This window comes from Staurois parvus, unplaced genomic scaffold (assembly GCF_062004578.1).
Source record: "Staurois parvus isolate SC_StPar_1 unplaced genomic scaffold, SC_StPar_1.0 ptg000355l, whole genome shotgun sequence".
NCBI lineage: Eukaryota > Metazoa > Chordata > Amphibia > Anura > Ranidae > Staurois > Staurois parvus.
In genome coordinates, this window is record NW_028318151.1 from 430530 (window position 1) to 449433 (window position 18904).

At 40.6% G+C, this 18904-nt stretch overlaps 1 protein-coding gene across 1 annotated transcript in view; it reads right to left on the reverse strand.

Moving 5' to 3' along the window:
- CTXN3 (cortexin 3) overlaps positions 1-18904 on the reverse strand; it is a 225543-nt gene that overhangs the window by 65019 nt on the left and 141620 nt on the right. Inside the window, exon 3 of the mRNA XM_089684761.1 lies at positions 16879-16927. Coding sequence (XP_089540887.1) covers positions 16879-16927 — 49 coding nt within the window. The remainder of the gene's footprint in view (positions 1-16878; positions 16928-18904) is intronic.

Genomic DNA, 18904 nt, shown 5'->3' on the forward strand with positions numbered 1-18904 from the left:
CACTAATACAGTGATAAGTGCTAATAAAAAGCACTGACTCTGTGCTAATGACACTGGGTAGGAAGTGGTTAACATCTGAGGGCGATCAAAAGGTTAACTGTGTGCTGTTTTACTGTGTGCGTTTCACTGTGTCAGCACATTGCTTTGTATTGCTTTGATATGCAGAGCAATACCGAGCAATGTGCAGGAGCTGACAGGGGAGAGATCTGTATAGTTTACATACAGGTCTCTCCCCGTCAGTGATACTCGGCAATCGCTGGGTGTCGGCGAGGAATCACTGGCCGGGACCCAGCAATCGACAGCTGAAGCTGCCAATGGCCCTGCTGCCCTGTGGCAGTATTTCTGCTGTAGGGTGGCGATAAAGCAGTTAAGGTAGGTTTCTCATAATGTGCTAGTATGCGATGCACATTATGACATTGCCTTGCATAAGAAAAGCTTTCTTTTCCTTTTCTTTTAACTGTTAGGTTTACTACCACTTTAAAAGACAAAGTTTGAAGTTTTGGTACACTGAATTAACAGTACTTTTCAAAACACCCAAAAAATGTCCTACTAGAAAAAAAAACAACAACAAAAATCTGTTTTCCCTAGCCTTCCTGGTTCCAGTATTTTGTTTACTGTAAAGACACAGTTACAGTTTACTAGGAAATAATTACTCGTTAGTTAGAATTATAAGAATTACTTCTTTTAAATGTAAGACTTTACTTAACATAAAAGTGAACAGAATAGCTGGATCTGTTTTACATCCATACATTTATCTTTGCTTCTTTGAAATAGAGAAGCTCAGATCTATAATAAATGTCCTTTGGCTCCAATAAGTGGTAAATGAAAACTGCATCTCAATGCTCAGTTAATTAGCATGAATAAATGTAGATTCCATTTGATCAATGGGAATCAATTTGGTATTTGAAAAGAACTAAAGCTCTGGTTTTAGTATTGTGTGTTTTATTGTGTTATATATCAAATGACCGCCTTTCTTGTTTGTAAATTTAATTACCCCGATGAAAACTTCTGAGTTATGATACTGGTGAAGGAAGATTTAAATACAAACAATCCATTTTAGAAATGACAGAACCACATAAAAATACTAGGACCACTGAGAATTGCGATACATAAGTAGGCTGATTTGTTAACAAGGTTGAGAATGTTTAGTTGCTGTTGAGTGGTTATTTACTTTGAGTATCCAATCATGTGAAAAGCAAATTCCTGTTCACTTTAAATACCTAATCATGTGCAGATGAAATAAGTAAACATGAATTTTCTTTGCACTTAGTTTGATAATTGAAGTGAATATTCACACAATTTATATAAAGATTCTCAACACCTTTAATAAGTCAACCTCATTATGTCAATTCTTTAAAACATATCAGGAAACAAGAACATTGGTATTATCAGAGGACAAGTGCACTTTGGGTAGAAATTACAGGGCTGTATTGGACAGCTAATAAGGTAACAAACTGAAAACATATTGCTTCCATCTTCCTCTTGGAGTACGTTGTCTGCCTGTACCTTGGGTTGGTAATAATCATGTTGGAGTTACTCATTTTTTTAGGCAAAGCCCCTAAACTCCTTCTCCCCTGGTACTGCAATAATGGAACTTAGTATTTGGTTCTCCAAGGTTCAGTCACTATAGGAAAAGACCAATGACCAAGAGTTTGCACAGTTTTCCCTGTTTTTCCAATACTAGAGTTACAGTCAAAAGCAAGATTTTAAGGAGGGGAGAGGGGCCTGAATATGGCACCGGGAGACTGCTAAGCGCAGGAGCTCCTGCCACGAGAAGAGTGCCTGAGCCGGACCTCTCTAGACCTGGACCCTGAAAGCTCAACTGTTCCAGCTGGTGGTCCCGGGAGGGTCTTGCGAGGAGTCCACAGGGTTCTGTGGGAGACATGCTGCGGCTGATGACAAAGTAGAGGTCCGGGAGAGGTGCGGTGCTGTAGGGAGCTGGTGCTGGGATCCCGGAGCTCTTGGAGCCTACTGATGGTGGCGCTCCCTGGTGTGTAGGGGAGCCCTGTGAGAGGTGGAATGTGGAGACACTGGTGAGGACTCCAGGAGGATCAGAACACATGAGGCTGTGCAAATTAAGTGCTAAATGACCCAAATAGCCTGGAAAATAAAACATAACATATTTCAGGAGATCCGGAGACCTGGAGACAGCTGAAAGCATAGGAGACCCTGAGCTCCCACCCAGACCCCCCTCAAGAGACCCTGCAAGCCAGAAAAAGACATTCCATGTGGGACAGAGAAATATACATGGATGAAAGGTCCCAGAACCCCAGGGTCGGTGGGTGATGGTGAGTTGCCATGGGTAACAGCTGGAGACTTAAGTTGCTATTGTCACTAGTGAATGTATACTTGAACGGTGGGGCTGGGTGGACAGAAGATCAAATAGCAGGGGGATATCAGTGCCAAGTGTGGATGTTAATAACATATATGTTTGCAAGCTATCTGGGACTGAAAAAGCTACTGGAGAGACATAAGGAGGAGGGATTTTTCCCAGGTGTGATAATAAAATTTCCTGATTATTGAGTAGAAAATCAGTGGCTAAGTTTAGCAAATAAGAATAGATCCGCAAAAGGAGGGGGTACAAAAACCCTGCAACCTAATATAAATACCAGCACAATAAAGAAATACAGTCAGGTCCATAAATATTGGGACATGGACACAATTCTAACATTTTTGGCTCTATACACCACCACAATGGATTTGAAATGAAACAAACAAGATGTGCTTTAACTGCAGACTGTCAGCTTTAATTTGAGGGTATTTACATCCAAATCAGGTGAACAGTGTAGGAATTATAACAGTTTGCATATGTGCCTCCCACTTGTTTAGGGTCCAAAAGTAATGGGACAGAATAATAATCAAAAATCAAACTTTCACTTTTTAATACTTGGTTGCAAATCCTTTGCAGTCAATTACAGCTTGAAGTGTGGAATGCATAGACATCACCAGACGCTGGGTTTCATCCCTGGTGATGCTCTGCCAGGCCTCTACTGCAACTGTCTTCAGTTCCTGCTTGTTCTTTGGGCATTTTCCCTTCAGTTTTGTCTTCAGCAAGTGAAATGCATGCTCAATTGGATTCAGGTCAGGTGATTGACTTGGCCATTGCAGAACATTCCACTTCTTTCCCTTCAAAAACTCTTTGGTTGCTTTTGCAGTATGCTTTGAGTCATTGTCCATCTGCACTGTGAAGCGGCATCCAATGAGTTGTGAAGCATTTGGCTGAATATGAGCAGATAATATTCCCGAAACACTTCAGAATTCATCCGGCTGCTTTTGTCAGCAGTCACATCATCAATAAATACAAGAGAAGCAGTTCCATTGGCAGCCATACATGCCCACGCCATGACACTACCACCACCATGCTTCACTGATGAGGTGGTATGCTTAGGATCATGAGCAGTTCCTTTCCTTCTCCATACTCTTCTCTTCCCATCACTCTGGTACAAGTTGATCTCGGTCTCATCTGTCCATAGGATGTTGTTCCAGAACTGTGAAGGCTTTTTTAGATGTCGTTTGGCAAACTCTAATCTGGCCTTCCTGTTTTTGAGGTTCACCAATGGTTTCCATCTTGTGGTGAACCCTCTGTATTCACTCTGGTGAAGTCTTCTCTTGATTGGTGACTTTGACACACATACACCTACCTCCTGGAGAGTGTTCTTGATCTGGCCAACTGTTGTGAAGGGTGTTTTCTTCACCAGGGAAAGAATTCTTCGGTCATCCACCACAGTTGTTTTTCGTGGTCTTCCAGGTCTTTTGGTGTTGCTGAGCTCACTGGTGCGTTCCTTCTTTTTAAGAATGTTCCAAACAGTTGTTTTGGCCACTCCTAATGTTTTTGCTATCTCTCTGATGGGTTTGTTTTGTGTTTTCAGCCTAATGATGGCTTGCTTCACTAATAGTGACAGCTCTTTGGATCTCATCTTGAGAGTTGACAGCAACAGATTCCAAATGCAAATAGCACACTTGAAATGAACTCTGGACCTTTTATCTGCTCATTGTAATTGGGATAATGAGGGAATAACACACCTGGCCATGGAACAGCTGAGAAACCAATTGTCCCATTACTTTTGGCCCCTTAACAAGTGGGAGGCACATATGCAAACTGTTGTAATTCCTACACCGTTCACCTGATTTGGATGTAAATACCCTCAAATTAAAGCTGACAGTCTGCAGTTAAAGCACATCTTGTTTGTTTCATTTCAAATTCATTGTGGTGGTGTATAGAGCCAAAAATGTTAGAATTGTATCCATGTCCCAATATTTATGGACCTGACTGTATATGCCATTACAAGAAAAAAGCCCAGAGATACAAAGTACAGCAAAACAACAGGAAGGAAGTAGAAAATATGATGGTGAGCTGTCCAGATTGTCATTCAGGACACGGGAAGAGAATGAGACTAATGAATGAATAACTGTTGATGGAGAAAGAGATCAAAAGACCTCGGAACAACAGAAAGGAACATCACAGATCCCCACAAAAATAGAGATGGTGGAAATGTTTGCAAAATTAGAACTCTCTGCAAAATTAAATGGCGGTGATCCACAAAGATCGTGGACGAATGTTAACAAGGTTTGAAGTGGAGGAGAAAATGGAGACTCAGGCCCAGCAGATAATTGACTTGGAGATGCAGATTGAGGAGATGCGAAGAGAACAGAGGAAGCTCTCATTTAAATTACAGTAGAGGATCAAGAAAGAAGAGAGAGAAGAAATAACCTAAGAGTGCGGGGCCTGCCAGAAGATTCACATGGTGAGGATATCCGGGAAAAAATAAAGAGAGTATTTAACCCCATGATAGGTAGACTAGCTATAGATGCTTTGAAGATTGAGAGAATACATAGATTAAGCTGCCCGCCAGGAGTATCATCAGACATCCCAAGAGACATAATAGTTCAATTCCACCACTATGAAGATAGAGAAAGAATATGGAAAAAATTGCTGAAGATCCCAGAAATCAAATACAGAGATATGAAACTGCAAATTTTTGCAGATATCTCATCTGAGACATTAGCCAGAAGGATATTGTGGAAACCTTTATTGGACTAAATGAGGAGAAAAGAATTCGATATAACTGGGGATTCCTGACATGGAAAGATGTGAAATCAGCAAGGCTAAGATTCCCAGAAGAGCTTAGTGACATTTTGAAAAATTAGAACTGCAGAAGGTGGACATTATGGGGTGGACAGAGGGATCTAATGAAAGTGCAAGATTGAAAAAAGAGAAATGGCATTTAGTGAATAAAAAGAGAAGCTAGACTGGACTGGGGCGGAGGGGAGAGGGGGAGTACGATGGGGGAGAGAGTTGGGGCCTTGGGGTTCGAATTGTCTCCCCCTTTTTTTCTCTCTTCTCCCCTGCTTCCTCCCCACCTTCCCTGTATACTTAATAAGGCTTCATGGAAAATAAGTAGAGATGGCGGGATGTCGGTAGGCTAAATAAAATTTTAAACACTTAAACCCTATGCAGAGAGCAGGGAGTAGGCGTTCATGTTCAGAGCCATACCCCATATTAGGAATCATTAGTGGGGGGAACCTCCCGCCGGATTCCAGGGCAATAAATAGGCCAAGGGTTTTTAAAAGTAAGTTAGGTACGGGTGGGGTTGGTTGGGGGGTTAATGAGATGAGGGAGGGGGAGTGGTGGGGAAAGGGGACATGGGAGGGGGGAGAGTAGGGAGGAGGTCCATGAGTTGAATAGTCTATATCTCTTCCCATGTGATCATAAAGTGAAGAGAAATATTAGATAGTCATGAGCCCGGTTAACCTAACAACATACAATGTGAAAGGTCTAAATTCTCCTAATAAAAGGCATAAGATACTTAGGGAAATTCATCAACTTTTCACTGATGTAGTGCTTTTACAAGAGACACATCTATCATGATACTAATGTTAAATTATACTCGAGGTACTATCCAACTTGGTATTACGCAGACTCACCAATAAAGAGGGCCAAAGGTGTAGCAATCGGGTTCTCAAAAAATGTGGGTTTTGATTTGGAGGAGAAACTAGTGGATCCAGAGGGTCGGTTTCTATGTCTAAGAGGAAAAATGCAGGGTCAAAATTATACACTGGCTAATATTTATTGTCCGAATCAAAATCCAGAAGTATTTATGTGCGGAGTGTTGGGAAAAATAATGGATTTTAAGAGGGGTAGTCTTGTCTTGGCAGGAGCTTTTAATTTTTCTTTGGATCCATGGATTAATGCGTCTTCGAATGCGCAGAGAGGAGGAGGTAAAACACTAAGAATGTTAAAAAGAAGTTACATCAAAATCAACTTATAGATACATGGAGGGTGAAACATCCCAGAGAGAGAGATTATACCTTCTTCTCCATGGTGCATAGGTCGTATTCAAAGTTGGACTATATAATGATCGAGCATAGACAATTGGACCTATTGGTTAAATCTAATATAAAGGTTATGTCTATCTCAGATCATGCTCCTGTCACAGCAAGGCTAAAGGCGGGAGGAGACAGGAATTAAAGAGCTATGTGGAGATTAAATGAGATGCTTATACAGGACCCTGAGGTGGAAAGAAGGTTGAGGGAGGAAATAGAGCAATTTTTTCTGTTAAATGAAACCGAAGAAGTTTTAAGTAGCCACTATTTGGCAGTTACATAAGGCTTATATTAGGGGAATTTTGATAGCTACAGGGGCCAAAAAAAAGAATGGGAGAGAAAATTAAAAGAGGTGATGGAGGAGTTATATGGTTTAGAGCACGCACATAAAAAGAAACAGGATACAGAGATACATTCGAAGATTATACTTAAAAGAGAAGAGCTAAAAGACCTATTGGAACAGGAAACAAGGACGATATTTAACAGGGTTTCAAAGGAAAGATACCGGTGGGGGAATAAGCCAGGAAAATACCTGATTAAAAGACTTAAGGAAAAGAAATTGAAGAATTATATTGAAAAGATTAAAGATAAAAAAGGAGAACTGTTTTATTCTACCACTGATATCGCTAATGTGTTCCAAAAATATTATAGCAGACTGTATGATGCGGGCTCTAAGAATCAGGAAGGTACACAGGAAGTAAGGAGGAAGAAAATGCAGGATTATTTAGAGGCTGCAGGCCTACCAAAAATATCAGAAGACAAATTAGCATCTCTAGAACAACCAACATCTCAAGACGAAATTAATATGGCCTTGAAGAATGAGGGAAGAGCCCAGGTATACGGTGGGGTACTAGAAGAAATTTAAAGATTTACTGATCCCGAAACTCTGTACATACATGAATGCTTTAGGAGAGGGAATGGGAATAAGAAAGGAATCGCTCCAAGCGTATATAACAATTATCTTGAAAGAAGGAAAGGATAGTTCACAATGCACTAGTTATAGATACATATCTTTATTAAATACAGACACAAAATTGTTTGCGAAAGTGATAGCTACTAGGTTAAAAGAGTTGATGCCGAATTGGATACATTTGGATCAAGTTGGATTTGTCCCTGGTAGTAAAGAGAGGGATAATGGTGTAAGAACATTGCTCCTCCTGTAAAAAGTGAAGAGAGAAAAGTCATCGACAATTTTATTGTCGATTGATGCTGAAAAAGCCTTTGACAGGGTAGACTGGGGGTTCATGATAAATACTCTAGGGGGTCTTAGGAATAGGAGCTAAGATGTTAATGTGGATAAAGGAGCTTTATAAAACGTGAATCAGCGGCAGTTAACGTAAATGGGTCCCTCTCAGGGTTTTTTAAGATGTATAATGGCACCAGACAGGGATGTCCATTATCCCCGTTGTTATTTGTTATATCCCTGGAACCTCTGTTGGCAATAGTAAGAAAGAGTATAGATATCAGAGGAATTAAAATAGAAGAGATAGATCACAAGATAGCGGCATATGCAGATGATATGCTGTTTTTTATTGTGAACCCTGGATTAATGTTACCTAACTTAATGAGGTTATTAAAACAATATGGAGAGCTTTCAAATCTGAAGATAAATCCTTCAAAGTCAGAGATCTTGAATAGTAAGAAAGAGAGGTAGGCCCTACAAAATGATTTTCTATTCACATGGAGGGAGAAAAAATAGGGCTACTTAGGAATAAAGCTAACCCCTTTTATAAAGAACATATACCCGGTAAATTATATTCCATTACTAAATGAAATAAAGGATGAGCTGAGAAGACGCTCAAGAGGTAGGGTCTCCTGGATTGGGCGTATAAACTTGGTTAAGATGGTAATAGTCCCAAAAAGTTTGTATAAATTCCATATGCTCCCAGTCCACATTCCAGTATCCTTTCTAGGGATAATAAAAATACTAATACTTAAATATATATGGCCTAATAAGAAACCGAGAATTAATTATGAAGTTTTGTGTAATAATAAAGAAAAAGGTGGGGTTAAATCTGCCCAATATTAGGAATTATTATATCGTGGTGATACTGTCACGAGTGGTAGATTGGACATTTAATTCACAGGGGAAAAGTTGGGTTAAAACTCTGCCACCATAGCCCTGCTCAGCAGGAGCAAAGCTGAAGTCACAGGAAGCCCTGCCCACCTACATAGCATGTGATTTAACCCACCCCAGGTTAGATTAGAAATTAGAAGCACCAATAATACATAAACCATGTGAATTTTGTGTTTTATAGCTCCTGTGCAGAGAATTCTACTGCCTTGTTGGTAATTAACAGCCTTATGCCTTCTAAATATGCAGTCCCCTGACTGATATCCCTCTGACTTTCACTCATAACTGCCAGTCATGTAGAGGAGAACCTGCTGCTTGTCCTTCTACTATCTAAAGTCCAAACATCTACTGTCCACTAAAGTTATAAACAGTTGAGACCCAATATACAGCTTGGGCCTAAGATCTAAGGGGCTCCACTTGAGCATATGGTTCAACCTGAAATATCAAAATAAAAATCAACACATGAGCCCAGCAGATAAATGCTGAAACATTTGTTCCAGGACCCACCTTGAATCTATGCAGGCACTGTCCAGTGCAAACATCTCCTGTCCAATGGGAAAGGATTGCTTACTGCCACCAACCACCAATCTCTTGGTGGTTGTGAGAATTGCTTGCCACCACCATCAATTGGGAAGAGGGTAGGGAATCATTTACTGCTAATGATCACCAATGTCTAGGAGGGAGGGAGAAATTGCCTACTGCCACTGCCCACCAATGGTATGAAGGGGGTGAAATTGTTTACTGGCATTGATCACTATTGATTGGGAGGAAGGGAGAAATTGCACATTGCCACTGCCCACCAATGATACCAGAGGGGTGGAATTGTTTACTGCCACTGATCACCATTGATACTCATTGATTAAAAAGGGGGAGGGAATTGTTTACTGCCACTGACCAGGAGGGAGAAGAAAATTACCCATGGCCACTGACAAGCAATGAAAGTAAGAGGGTGAAATTGTTGACTGCCACTGATCACCCATCAGGGGTGAGGACTATTTACTGCCACTGACCACTAATAATTCTGATAATTCTGAGAGAGAGATGTTTTACCTCCTATTGCTTAACAATGTAAGGGGTACTATGTTACATTCTTTTGACCGCTGTTCTCTTTATATTATATAATAAGTACTCCTGACTGCTGCACTCTATTTGCTATGATGTATGCCACATATTATTCACACTCGCACTCTTCTGCATATACTTTGTTGTCACAGATTAGATAGCCCTGACCAATCGTGCTTTTTGTTTCAAAATACATTGGTTACATAGAAATCCCCAACTGTTTTAATACGTTTTTCTGTTGGCTCAATGTGTTAGCTCTATGTCTATCTTCTGTGTGCAGAAATGCATTTGTAGTGAAAGGAAATCATTGCTTATGGCACAGTAGATAAGACATATTTTGTGGGTAATTGCACTTCCCGAAAATATATGCTGTGTATACTACTAGTAGACTCACAGTCACTGCAGTTGTGCACTTCAGTACAATGTACCTCTGCCCAGTTTTTCACTACCCATGGCAACCTATCCCTTTTTATCTGGTTCTAAACCTGAAGGGTATGTGTACCACCTCCAGCAATGAAATGTTCTGATCAGCTTCCTGCAGGCGCGTGCAGGTATTTAATTGGAGCGTTGTACATTGTGTGTGTTAATATTTGTAATGTCTGTATCTTGTATACACAACACTTCAAAATCAACATATCCACATTAGGCTCCATGCACAAGGGGCGTTTTAATAATGCTGGTAACGTTAGCTGTGTAAAGTCACGTTAAATACAGTATGTGAGTTTTTCAGCATTTTTTAGTGTTTTTTCATTAGTGTTTAGCAGTGTTTTGCCACATTTTTTCACGTGTTTTGTATTTAAAAAAGTTAAAAACCGCAGGTTTGCAATGAGTTACCTCGTTTTACCATGTGTTGCCACGTTTTTTAGCGTTAGAGTGTTTTTACAGCTAAAAAACTCTTGTAGAAACCCACTAGTCCTAGGTTTTTTTTCCAGCCAAAAAACGCCCCTGCCAAAAAAACATTGATTACAGTCTATGTGTGCATGGACACATAGGACAACATGCTGGGGGGGGTTACAGGCTGTAGAAAAAAATGCCAAAAGCCAAAAACAGCCGCTGTAAAAACGTCCCGTGTGCATGAGAACTATTACTCCTTGATGCAAGTCTATCACTTTTATCAGCAGAACATCCATCAAAATAAAAAAGACACGGGTAATGTGAAATAAGTTCACCTTTTCAGGCAGAATTTGACTTTTCATAATAAATAGAAGCGTTTTCCAATGCCATTTCTGGCCCAGCCATCCCAATATGCTTTTCTCCCACTGACCTCCTCCACAGGAGAATTAAAACCTTGTCAGTTTTTTTTTAATTTTTGAAATGATTTTCAGATTCCATCACTTCCTGTAGATGGTCTCTCAGAATTCGCTTCCTGTAGGCCATCTCCCAGAAGTCTTCACTTCCTTGTTGCATCACAGAAGAGGGTATGATAGGGTTTGTTAACCACTCTGGACCACACCTCCCTCATTACAATACTACTACTTCCATCCACTTTCTATACAATCTGATTGTACAATCTCCTTTAGATGTCCCATCAGCTACAGTTGTGTCCAAAATTATTCAACCCCCACTGAAATTGAGTGTTTTGGCCAGTTTGACATTGCTTTTGATCATTCAGTCATCTTGCTTACATTTACATTAAAGAGGCACTTGTAGGTCAGACAAATATAACATAACAGTTATAATGAAATAACCACAAATGTCTTTTCTGTGCTCACAGCATTATCAGTTTTATTCAACCCCCAAGTGACATTCAATCTTAGTACTTAGTACAGCATCCTTTTACAGTTATAACAGCTTTTAAACGTGAAGCATAGCTTGACACAAGTGTCTTGCAGCGATCTACGGGTATCTTCGCCCATTCTTCATGGGCAAAGGCCTCCAGTTCAGTCACATTCTTAGGCTTGCGCACTGCAACTGCTTTCTTTAAGTCCCACCAGAGGTTCTCAATCGGATTTAAGTCTGGTGACTGCGATGGCCACTCCAAAATGTTCCAGCCTTTCCTCTGCAACCATGCTCTAGTGGACTTGGAGGTATGCTTGGGATCATTGTCCTGTTGAAAGGTCCAACGTCTCCCAAGCCTCAGGTGTGTGACGGACTGCATCACGTTTCCATCCAATATCTCCTGGTACTGAAGAGAATTCATGGTACCTTGCACACGCTGAAGCTTCCCTGTACCTGCAGAAGCAAAACAGCCCCAAAGCATGATTGACCCTCCACCATGCTTCACAGTAGGCAAGGTGTTCTTTTCATCATAGGCCTTGTTCTTCCTCCTCCAAACATAGCGTTGATCCATGGGCCCAAACAGTTCTAATTTTGTTTCATCAGTCCACAGAACACTATCCCACAACTTTTGTGGTTTGTCCACATGGCTTTTGGCATACTGCAGTCGACTCTTCTTATTCTTTGGAGACAGCAAGGGGGTACGCCTGGGAGTTCTGGCACGGAGGCCTTCATTACGCAGTGTGCGTCTTATTGTCTGGGCTGAAACTTCTGTACCCACATCTGACAAATCTTTTCTCAGTTCCTCAGCAGTCACACGGGGACTTCTCTCCACTCTACGCTTCAGGTAGCGCACAGCAGTCGAAGTCAGCATCTTCTTTCTGCCACGACCAGGTAGCGTTTCAACAGTGCCCTTTGCCTTGAATTTGCGAATGATGCTTCCTAAGGTGTCTCTTGGTATGTTTAACATCTTTGCAATCTTCTTATAGCCATTGCCCTTCCTGTGAAGAGAAATCACCTCTTCTCTTGTCTTCCTGGACCATTCTCTTGCCTTCACCATGTTTGTAACCACACCAGTAAATGTCTAGAAGGAGCTGAGTATCACAGTCATTTTAAAGCTGCCTAATTGGTGCTTATTATGCTTGATTGCTGCTCGGTGACATCCACAGGTGTTTTCAATACCTGATGGAAAGCACCTGTATGAACCTCTGTTCTTCAGAGTGGTAGTCTTTAAGGGGTTGAATAATTGTGGCAATGAAGAAACCACATAAGAACCATTTACTACTGTATTACATAAACAATTGATGTCATTTTAGTTGCATTTGGGTAGTTACAACGTCCTTGTAGGATTTGATTCTGAATACAATTCCAAATGTACACTATAGTCCCTAAACCCCTTTACAGCATTGGGGGTTGAATAATTTTGGACACAACTGTATGTAGTACAAGGGCCTATCTGATTTGATACAGATTGCATGGATTGTTCAGATTCAGAGTCCTCCTTTTCCATAGTTCTTGTAAATCTAAAGGGAAATTGTACAGATATTGTACAATCAGGTTGCATAGTGTATGGCCATCTTTATACAGGTACATAGGAGGAAGTGGATGGAGACACTCAGTTGTCAGGCCCCGTTCACATCTCTCGCATTTGTTTTGGGTGTTTTGGACTGTTTTCATTTTTCACGCATAGGGCAGCCCATTCATTTGAATGTGTTGCCGTACATGCAACAATCGCCCCAGAGAAGCTCCAGAACTTTTTTTGGAGAGGAGTACGGTGCCTTACTGCAGTTTTTGGTACATTTTGGTGTGCCTTTAACATGTAATGACAACACAAACACAATGCGGATTTGCAGCGTGTTCCTGAACCATATGGCAAGGCATGCATTTCCTGTGCAGTTTGCTGTGCGTTCAGAAACACACAGATGTGAATGAAGCCTCATTGTTCTGTGTAAACAAACCAATTTCAGGCCCCATTCACACCTAGAGTAGAGGGAACACATGTTTTTTGGCTCATTTTTCCAGTGACACACATGGGGCAGCTCGTTGATTTCAATGGGCTGTGCTACACGTGGCAAAGTAGCTCATGGGACATTTTGGCGTGATGTGGGTTACACGTTTTTTACTGTGTGGTTTGCTGCATTTCTCACTCGTTTTTTTCACATGCAAAATGTGTGCTTGTAGCTGTGTTTGGTGTGCCGGTAACAGTTAATGGCACCTAGTGCAACTAGTTAATTTTAGGTGTTTAACCACTTACCCTCCTGAGGATTTACTCCCCTTCCTGAACAGGCCATTTTTTGCGTTATGACGCTTCATTACTTTAAATGACAATTGCACGGTCATGCAACGCTGCACCCAAGTGAAATTTACATCCTTTTTTTCCCACAAATTGAGCTTTCTTTCGGTGATATTTGATCACCTGTGCATTTTTTATACTTTTGCACTATAAAAAAAAAATCAGACAATTTTGAGAAAATAACAATATTTTGGACTTTTTGCTTTTAAACATGTCCAGTAAAAACATTTAAAAAATCTAATTTTGTCATAAATTTAGGCCAAAATGTATTCTGCGACATGTCTTTGCTAAAAAAAAACCCAATACGTGTAAATTAATTGGTTTACGTGAAAGTTATAGCGTTTACAAATGGCGGTATAGATACTGGGATTTTTCTTTCTACTAGTAATGGAGGTGATCAGTGACTTTTAGCGGGGCTGCAGCAGAAATTCTGACACTGGGGGGGAAATTGACTTGTTGCCACTGACATCCCCAGTGACACCAATACAGTGATCAGTGCTAAAAAAAAAAAAGCACTGACACTGTACTAATGGCACTGGGCAGGAAGGGGTTAATATGAGGGGCGATCAAAGGGTTAACTGTGTAGGGAGTGTGTTACTAGGGGGCAGGGTGTTTCACTGTAAGCACACTGCTCTGGATGGCTGCCATCCAGAGCAGAGTGCCCGAGCTGATAGAGAGGAAGACTGTAAACAAAACAGTCTTCCCCCTTGTCGGAGATGCTCGGTAATTACTGGGCAGGACCCGGTGATTGACCGCTGCGGCCGCAAATGGTGACGAGGGTAGGGTGTGCGTATATATATATATATATATATATATATATATATGCGCTTTTGCACACCCATGCCGCCCTGTAGCAGTATATCTGCTATTGGGCAGCGGGGAAGCAGTTAAAGGTGGCCATACACTATACAATCTGATTGTATAATCTCTGTACAATCTCCTTTAGTTTTACCAAAACTATATCATAGGAGGAAACACCATCTATCCAATCGCTCTGTATGCAATCAGGCAGGTCCTTGCACTGTATAGGTAGGGTTGTCACCTCATCCCTTTAAACCCGAACACATATTAATTATACAGGTTCTGGGGCTGATTAAAGTGGTAATTAAACTCTCCTAGGGCATTAAATTAGCCTCAGAACCTGGGTAAATAATATGTGTTTGGGTTTAAAGAGATGAGGTGGCAACCCTATGTATAGGTGATGGTAGATCTAAAGGAGATTGTACAATCAGGTTGTATGGTGAGCTTTACAGAACCCAGAACACACTTCTCATATTTTCATCACTACAGCTCTGATTAACATAGGCTGTTATCTGATTGCTCATCTCCAGCATACTCTGCTAAATGAATGATGTATGTAAGATGAAATTAAGATAGTAAAAAAAATTATGCCTGTGTACATGGGCGGCACAGTGGCTTAGTGGTTAGCACTTCTGCTTTGCAGTAATTGGGTCATGGGTTCAATTCCCAACCATGGCGCCTCCTGCATGTAGTTTGTATGTTCTCCCTGTGTTTGTGTGGGTTTCCTCCGGGAACTCTGGTTTCCTCCTACACTCCAAAGACATGCTGGTAGGTTAAATGGCTCCTGTCTAAATTGTCCTAGTTTCATCCCTGGCCATGCAGGATCTCCTGCATGGTAGGGGTTGGGGAAAGACCTGGCAACCTACCCTGTAAAATAATTGCTAAGAGAATTCATGGAAAAAGTTGCTTACGAGTGACAGTCCAAGGGTCAGATATGACTGGATGGATAGATAGATTAGTGATCACTGAATAATTGCTTTGGAAAACTATGCACCTGTGGAAGGGGGGTGGTAGAGAGCTGCTGGAAGGGGGAAAGCTGGCCATACGTGTGTAGGTTTTCGGACGAGAATATTCATAAGAAAAGTCGTACAAAAATTCTTTGAACATTCAATGAATGGGCAAGTGTCGCTCAAAAACTGTCTTTTGCTTTTAATATTCGACTTTAAAAGAAATGTAATTTCTGAACGATAACCACATACACTGGCCGAAAATTAGTTTGATCAAGAAAAGTTTTCCTTCATGCCTCTTCAAATTTTCCTGTCACTGTTTTCGAAAATGAACATTGATTGACCCCATTAATGATTAGAAAACCAAACGAATATTCTTGAAACGAAAATTCTTAAATGAAAATCTATGCTTGTATGGTCAGCTGAAGGCAGCCCTGTGTGTGTGCTAATGAGATCAGCTGATGAAACCCTTCCTGTATCTTACTGTTTTTTCTGTCCTATGTGCCCGGTTATACCGGAGCAATTTCAGGTGCAATTTGGGAATTGAAATTGCACCTGAAATCACATCTAATTAATGTGAATGTTGGTGTCTTAACATGTGCGATTTGCTGCAGCACGATTTCTAAAGTAGTCGTTGCCCCTGGCTATCAGTTCTTGCATTACTTTTCTGCCGTTTTGTTGCGATTTCACATACATAGAATATAATGGAAATCGCACTGCAAATTCAACAAACCGTTGAAAATCTTCACAAGTAGCAATAAAGTCTTCAGAAAGTGCTGCTGAAATCGCGCTGAAATTGCACACAAATCGTGCTTTTTAAATTGCAGCGGTGTGACCGATGACTAGATCTACATATCAGCAAGTGATGAAGCTTTCTAAAAAATTCAGCAAGGGCCAAGGTAAGGCCTTGTTCTCAAATTCAAAGAAAGCTTTTATTTTTCTGCAATAGAGGTACATTAATGGTATATTGCTACATAGGAGAGCTGGAATTTAGAAAAAAATGAAAAAGGTGCACTGATTATTATTATTATTATTATACAGGATTTATATAGCGCCAACAGTTTGCTCAGCGCTTTACATTATAACGGGAAACAATACAGCAACAAGATAGTTCAATACAAGAGGGTTAGGAGCAGGGGCGGACTGACAACTCATGGGGCCCCCGGCCAATAGGGGATCATGGGGCCCCTGTGTCCTTGCCCAAACTCAAAAAAGCCTATGAAAAAGGTACCAGGGGCATCTCATGGGGCCCCCTACTGACCCCGGGCCCTCGGGCAGTGCTCGAGTTTCCAAATGGTCAGTCCGCCCCTGGTTAGGAGGGCCCTGCTCCTTGGAGCTTACAATCTAAAAGACACTTAGCCTTTAACAGTAACATTTGTTACTGAATTTTGTGTTTTGCTTAGGGTACTCCTTCAGCTTGCCATTCAGTATAGGTGACCAAAAGCCAACTACAGAGTTGAGTAAGTTTTTTTCCGGTAGCTAGACCAGTTGTCATGGGGCTTTTTTTGTAACATTTACCAATTACATCACAAACGTTTGTTTCTCTAAGCACTCCATAATATTTCTTGTTATTTCAGATTTTTTCGTAGTTGAACATTTTAACAATATACTTTTTTTATTTTCATGCATGAGAAAAATTCCTATAAATTTCTTTTCCTCACCTTAGTAGATTTCCATCCAGCTTGTGCTAGCCTATAGCAACAGCGACATCTAGTGGTAACAGAGGAAAAGACAGTTGTTAGTTTTTATACCATAACAGGAAAACTATACTAATCAATGACAAATGGATGATCATTTCCACATTAATACACACACAGTACAGGTCTTTATAATGTTTCAATTATTTTATTCTTTGTTACTCACAAGGAATGTATATACAATTTATGGTCATTTCCCTTTTGCGACAGTATCCTTTACTGAAATAAGGCAGCACAAAACATTTATCATTTCTATAATTAGTCGTATTTGTTAGCAGTACGTGAGATACAACATTAACATGTCCTGTATAGCTGAATGGAAGCTTTTGTTTTATGTTCTAAGGCATTTCAGCCTAATGAAAACTAAAGATAATCCATATAATTCAAATGAATTACTCACCAGGAATTCTGTTAGTAAAATATTTGATAGAGTAAATAAGGTTTAGAGCTATTGTTAGTTTTTTTATATTATTTTTGCTGTATGTGACCCATTGGGAGATTTTTCTTCTTGCTCCAGGAACACATCAGGAAGTGGAATCTTTCCTCTAAGAAAGTAGCTACATAGTTGATAAGGTTTAATAAAGACACCAGTCTATCCAGTTCAATGTTTGTGTGTGTGTTTGTGTCGCTGCCATTTCCCATATCCCTGTATATTGCGTTTACAAAGATGCTCACTTAAAAAAAATTTCTAAATATTGAGACATCCCGCTTACACCACCAACTGTGAAAAGAAGTTCCACACCCCCACCACTCTAATAGTAAAGAACCCCATACACAGTTTAACCAGTTCCGTGCCTCCCTATAGCAGAAATACTGCTACAGGGCGGCACAGGTGCGCAAAATCACGTGTATATATACGTGATTTTGCAGTTCCGGGTAGGGGGCCATTCGCAGCCTTGGCTGTCAATCATCAGGTCCCGGCTGGTGATTACTCGCCGGCACCTGGTGATCACCGAGTATCTCCCGACAGGGGAGAGACCTGTGTATAAACAACACAGATCTCTCCCGTCAGCTCCTGCACACTGCATAGCAAAGCCATACAAAGCAGTGTGCTTACAGTGGAAAGCACTCATACAGCATACTGTGAAACAGCACACAGCAGCACAACACACAGTTAACCCTTTGATCGCCCCACATGTTAACCCCTTCTTGCCCTGTGCCGCTATTACAGTGTCAGTGCTTTTTATTAGCACTGATCACTGTATTGGTGTCACTGGGGATGTCAGTGACACCAAGCCAATTCCCCCCAGTGTCAGAATGCCAGCCGCAGTCCCACAGTCTAGCTATAAGTCGCTGATTGCCATTACTAGTAAAAAAATAAAAAATATATACCATCATTTGTAAACGCTATAACTTTCATGTAAACCAATAATTTACATGTATTGGTATTTTTTTTTTTAGCAAAGACAGGAAGCAGAATACATTTTGTCCTAAATTTATGATGAAATTTGATATTTAAAATTTTTTACTGGACATGTTTAATAGCAAAAAGTCAAAAATATTGTTTTTTCCTCAAATTTGTCAGTCTTTTTTGTTTATAGCGCAAAAAATAAATGCACAGGTGATAAAATATCACTAAAACAAAGCTCTATTTGTGGGGAAAAAAGGGCAAAAGTTTAATTTGGGTGCAGTGTTGCATGACCACTCAATTGTCAGTTAAAGTAATGCAGCGCCGTATAGCAAAAAATGGCCTGGTCATGAAGGGGGGTAAATCCTCTAGAGGGCAAGTAGTTAAGATTAAACCCCTTCTCGTTCAACTTCATTGAGTGTTCTTTCAAGTGACCTGAATCACTATTTAGATATTTATATATTGGTATTATATCTCCTCTTAAGCGTCTCTTCTCCAGGGAGAATAAGTTCAATGTTAGTAGTCATTCCTCATAAATGAGGTCTTCCAGCCCCCGTATTACCTTTGTTGCCCTTCTCTGGATTCTCTCCAGTTCCAGCACATCTTTCCTGTTGACTGGTGGCCAGAAATGGATAGTATACC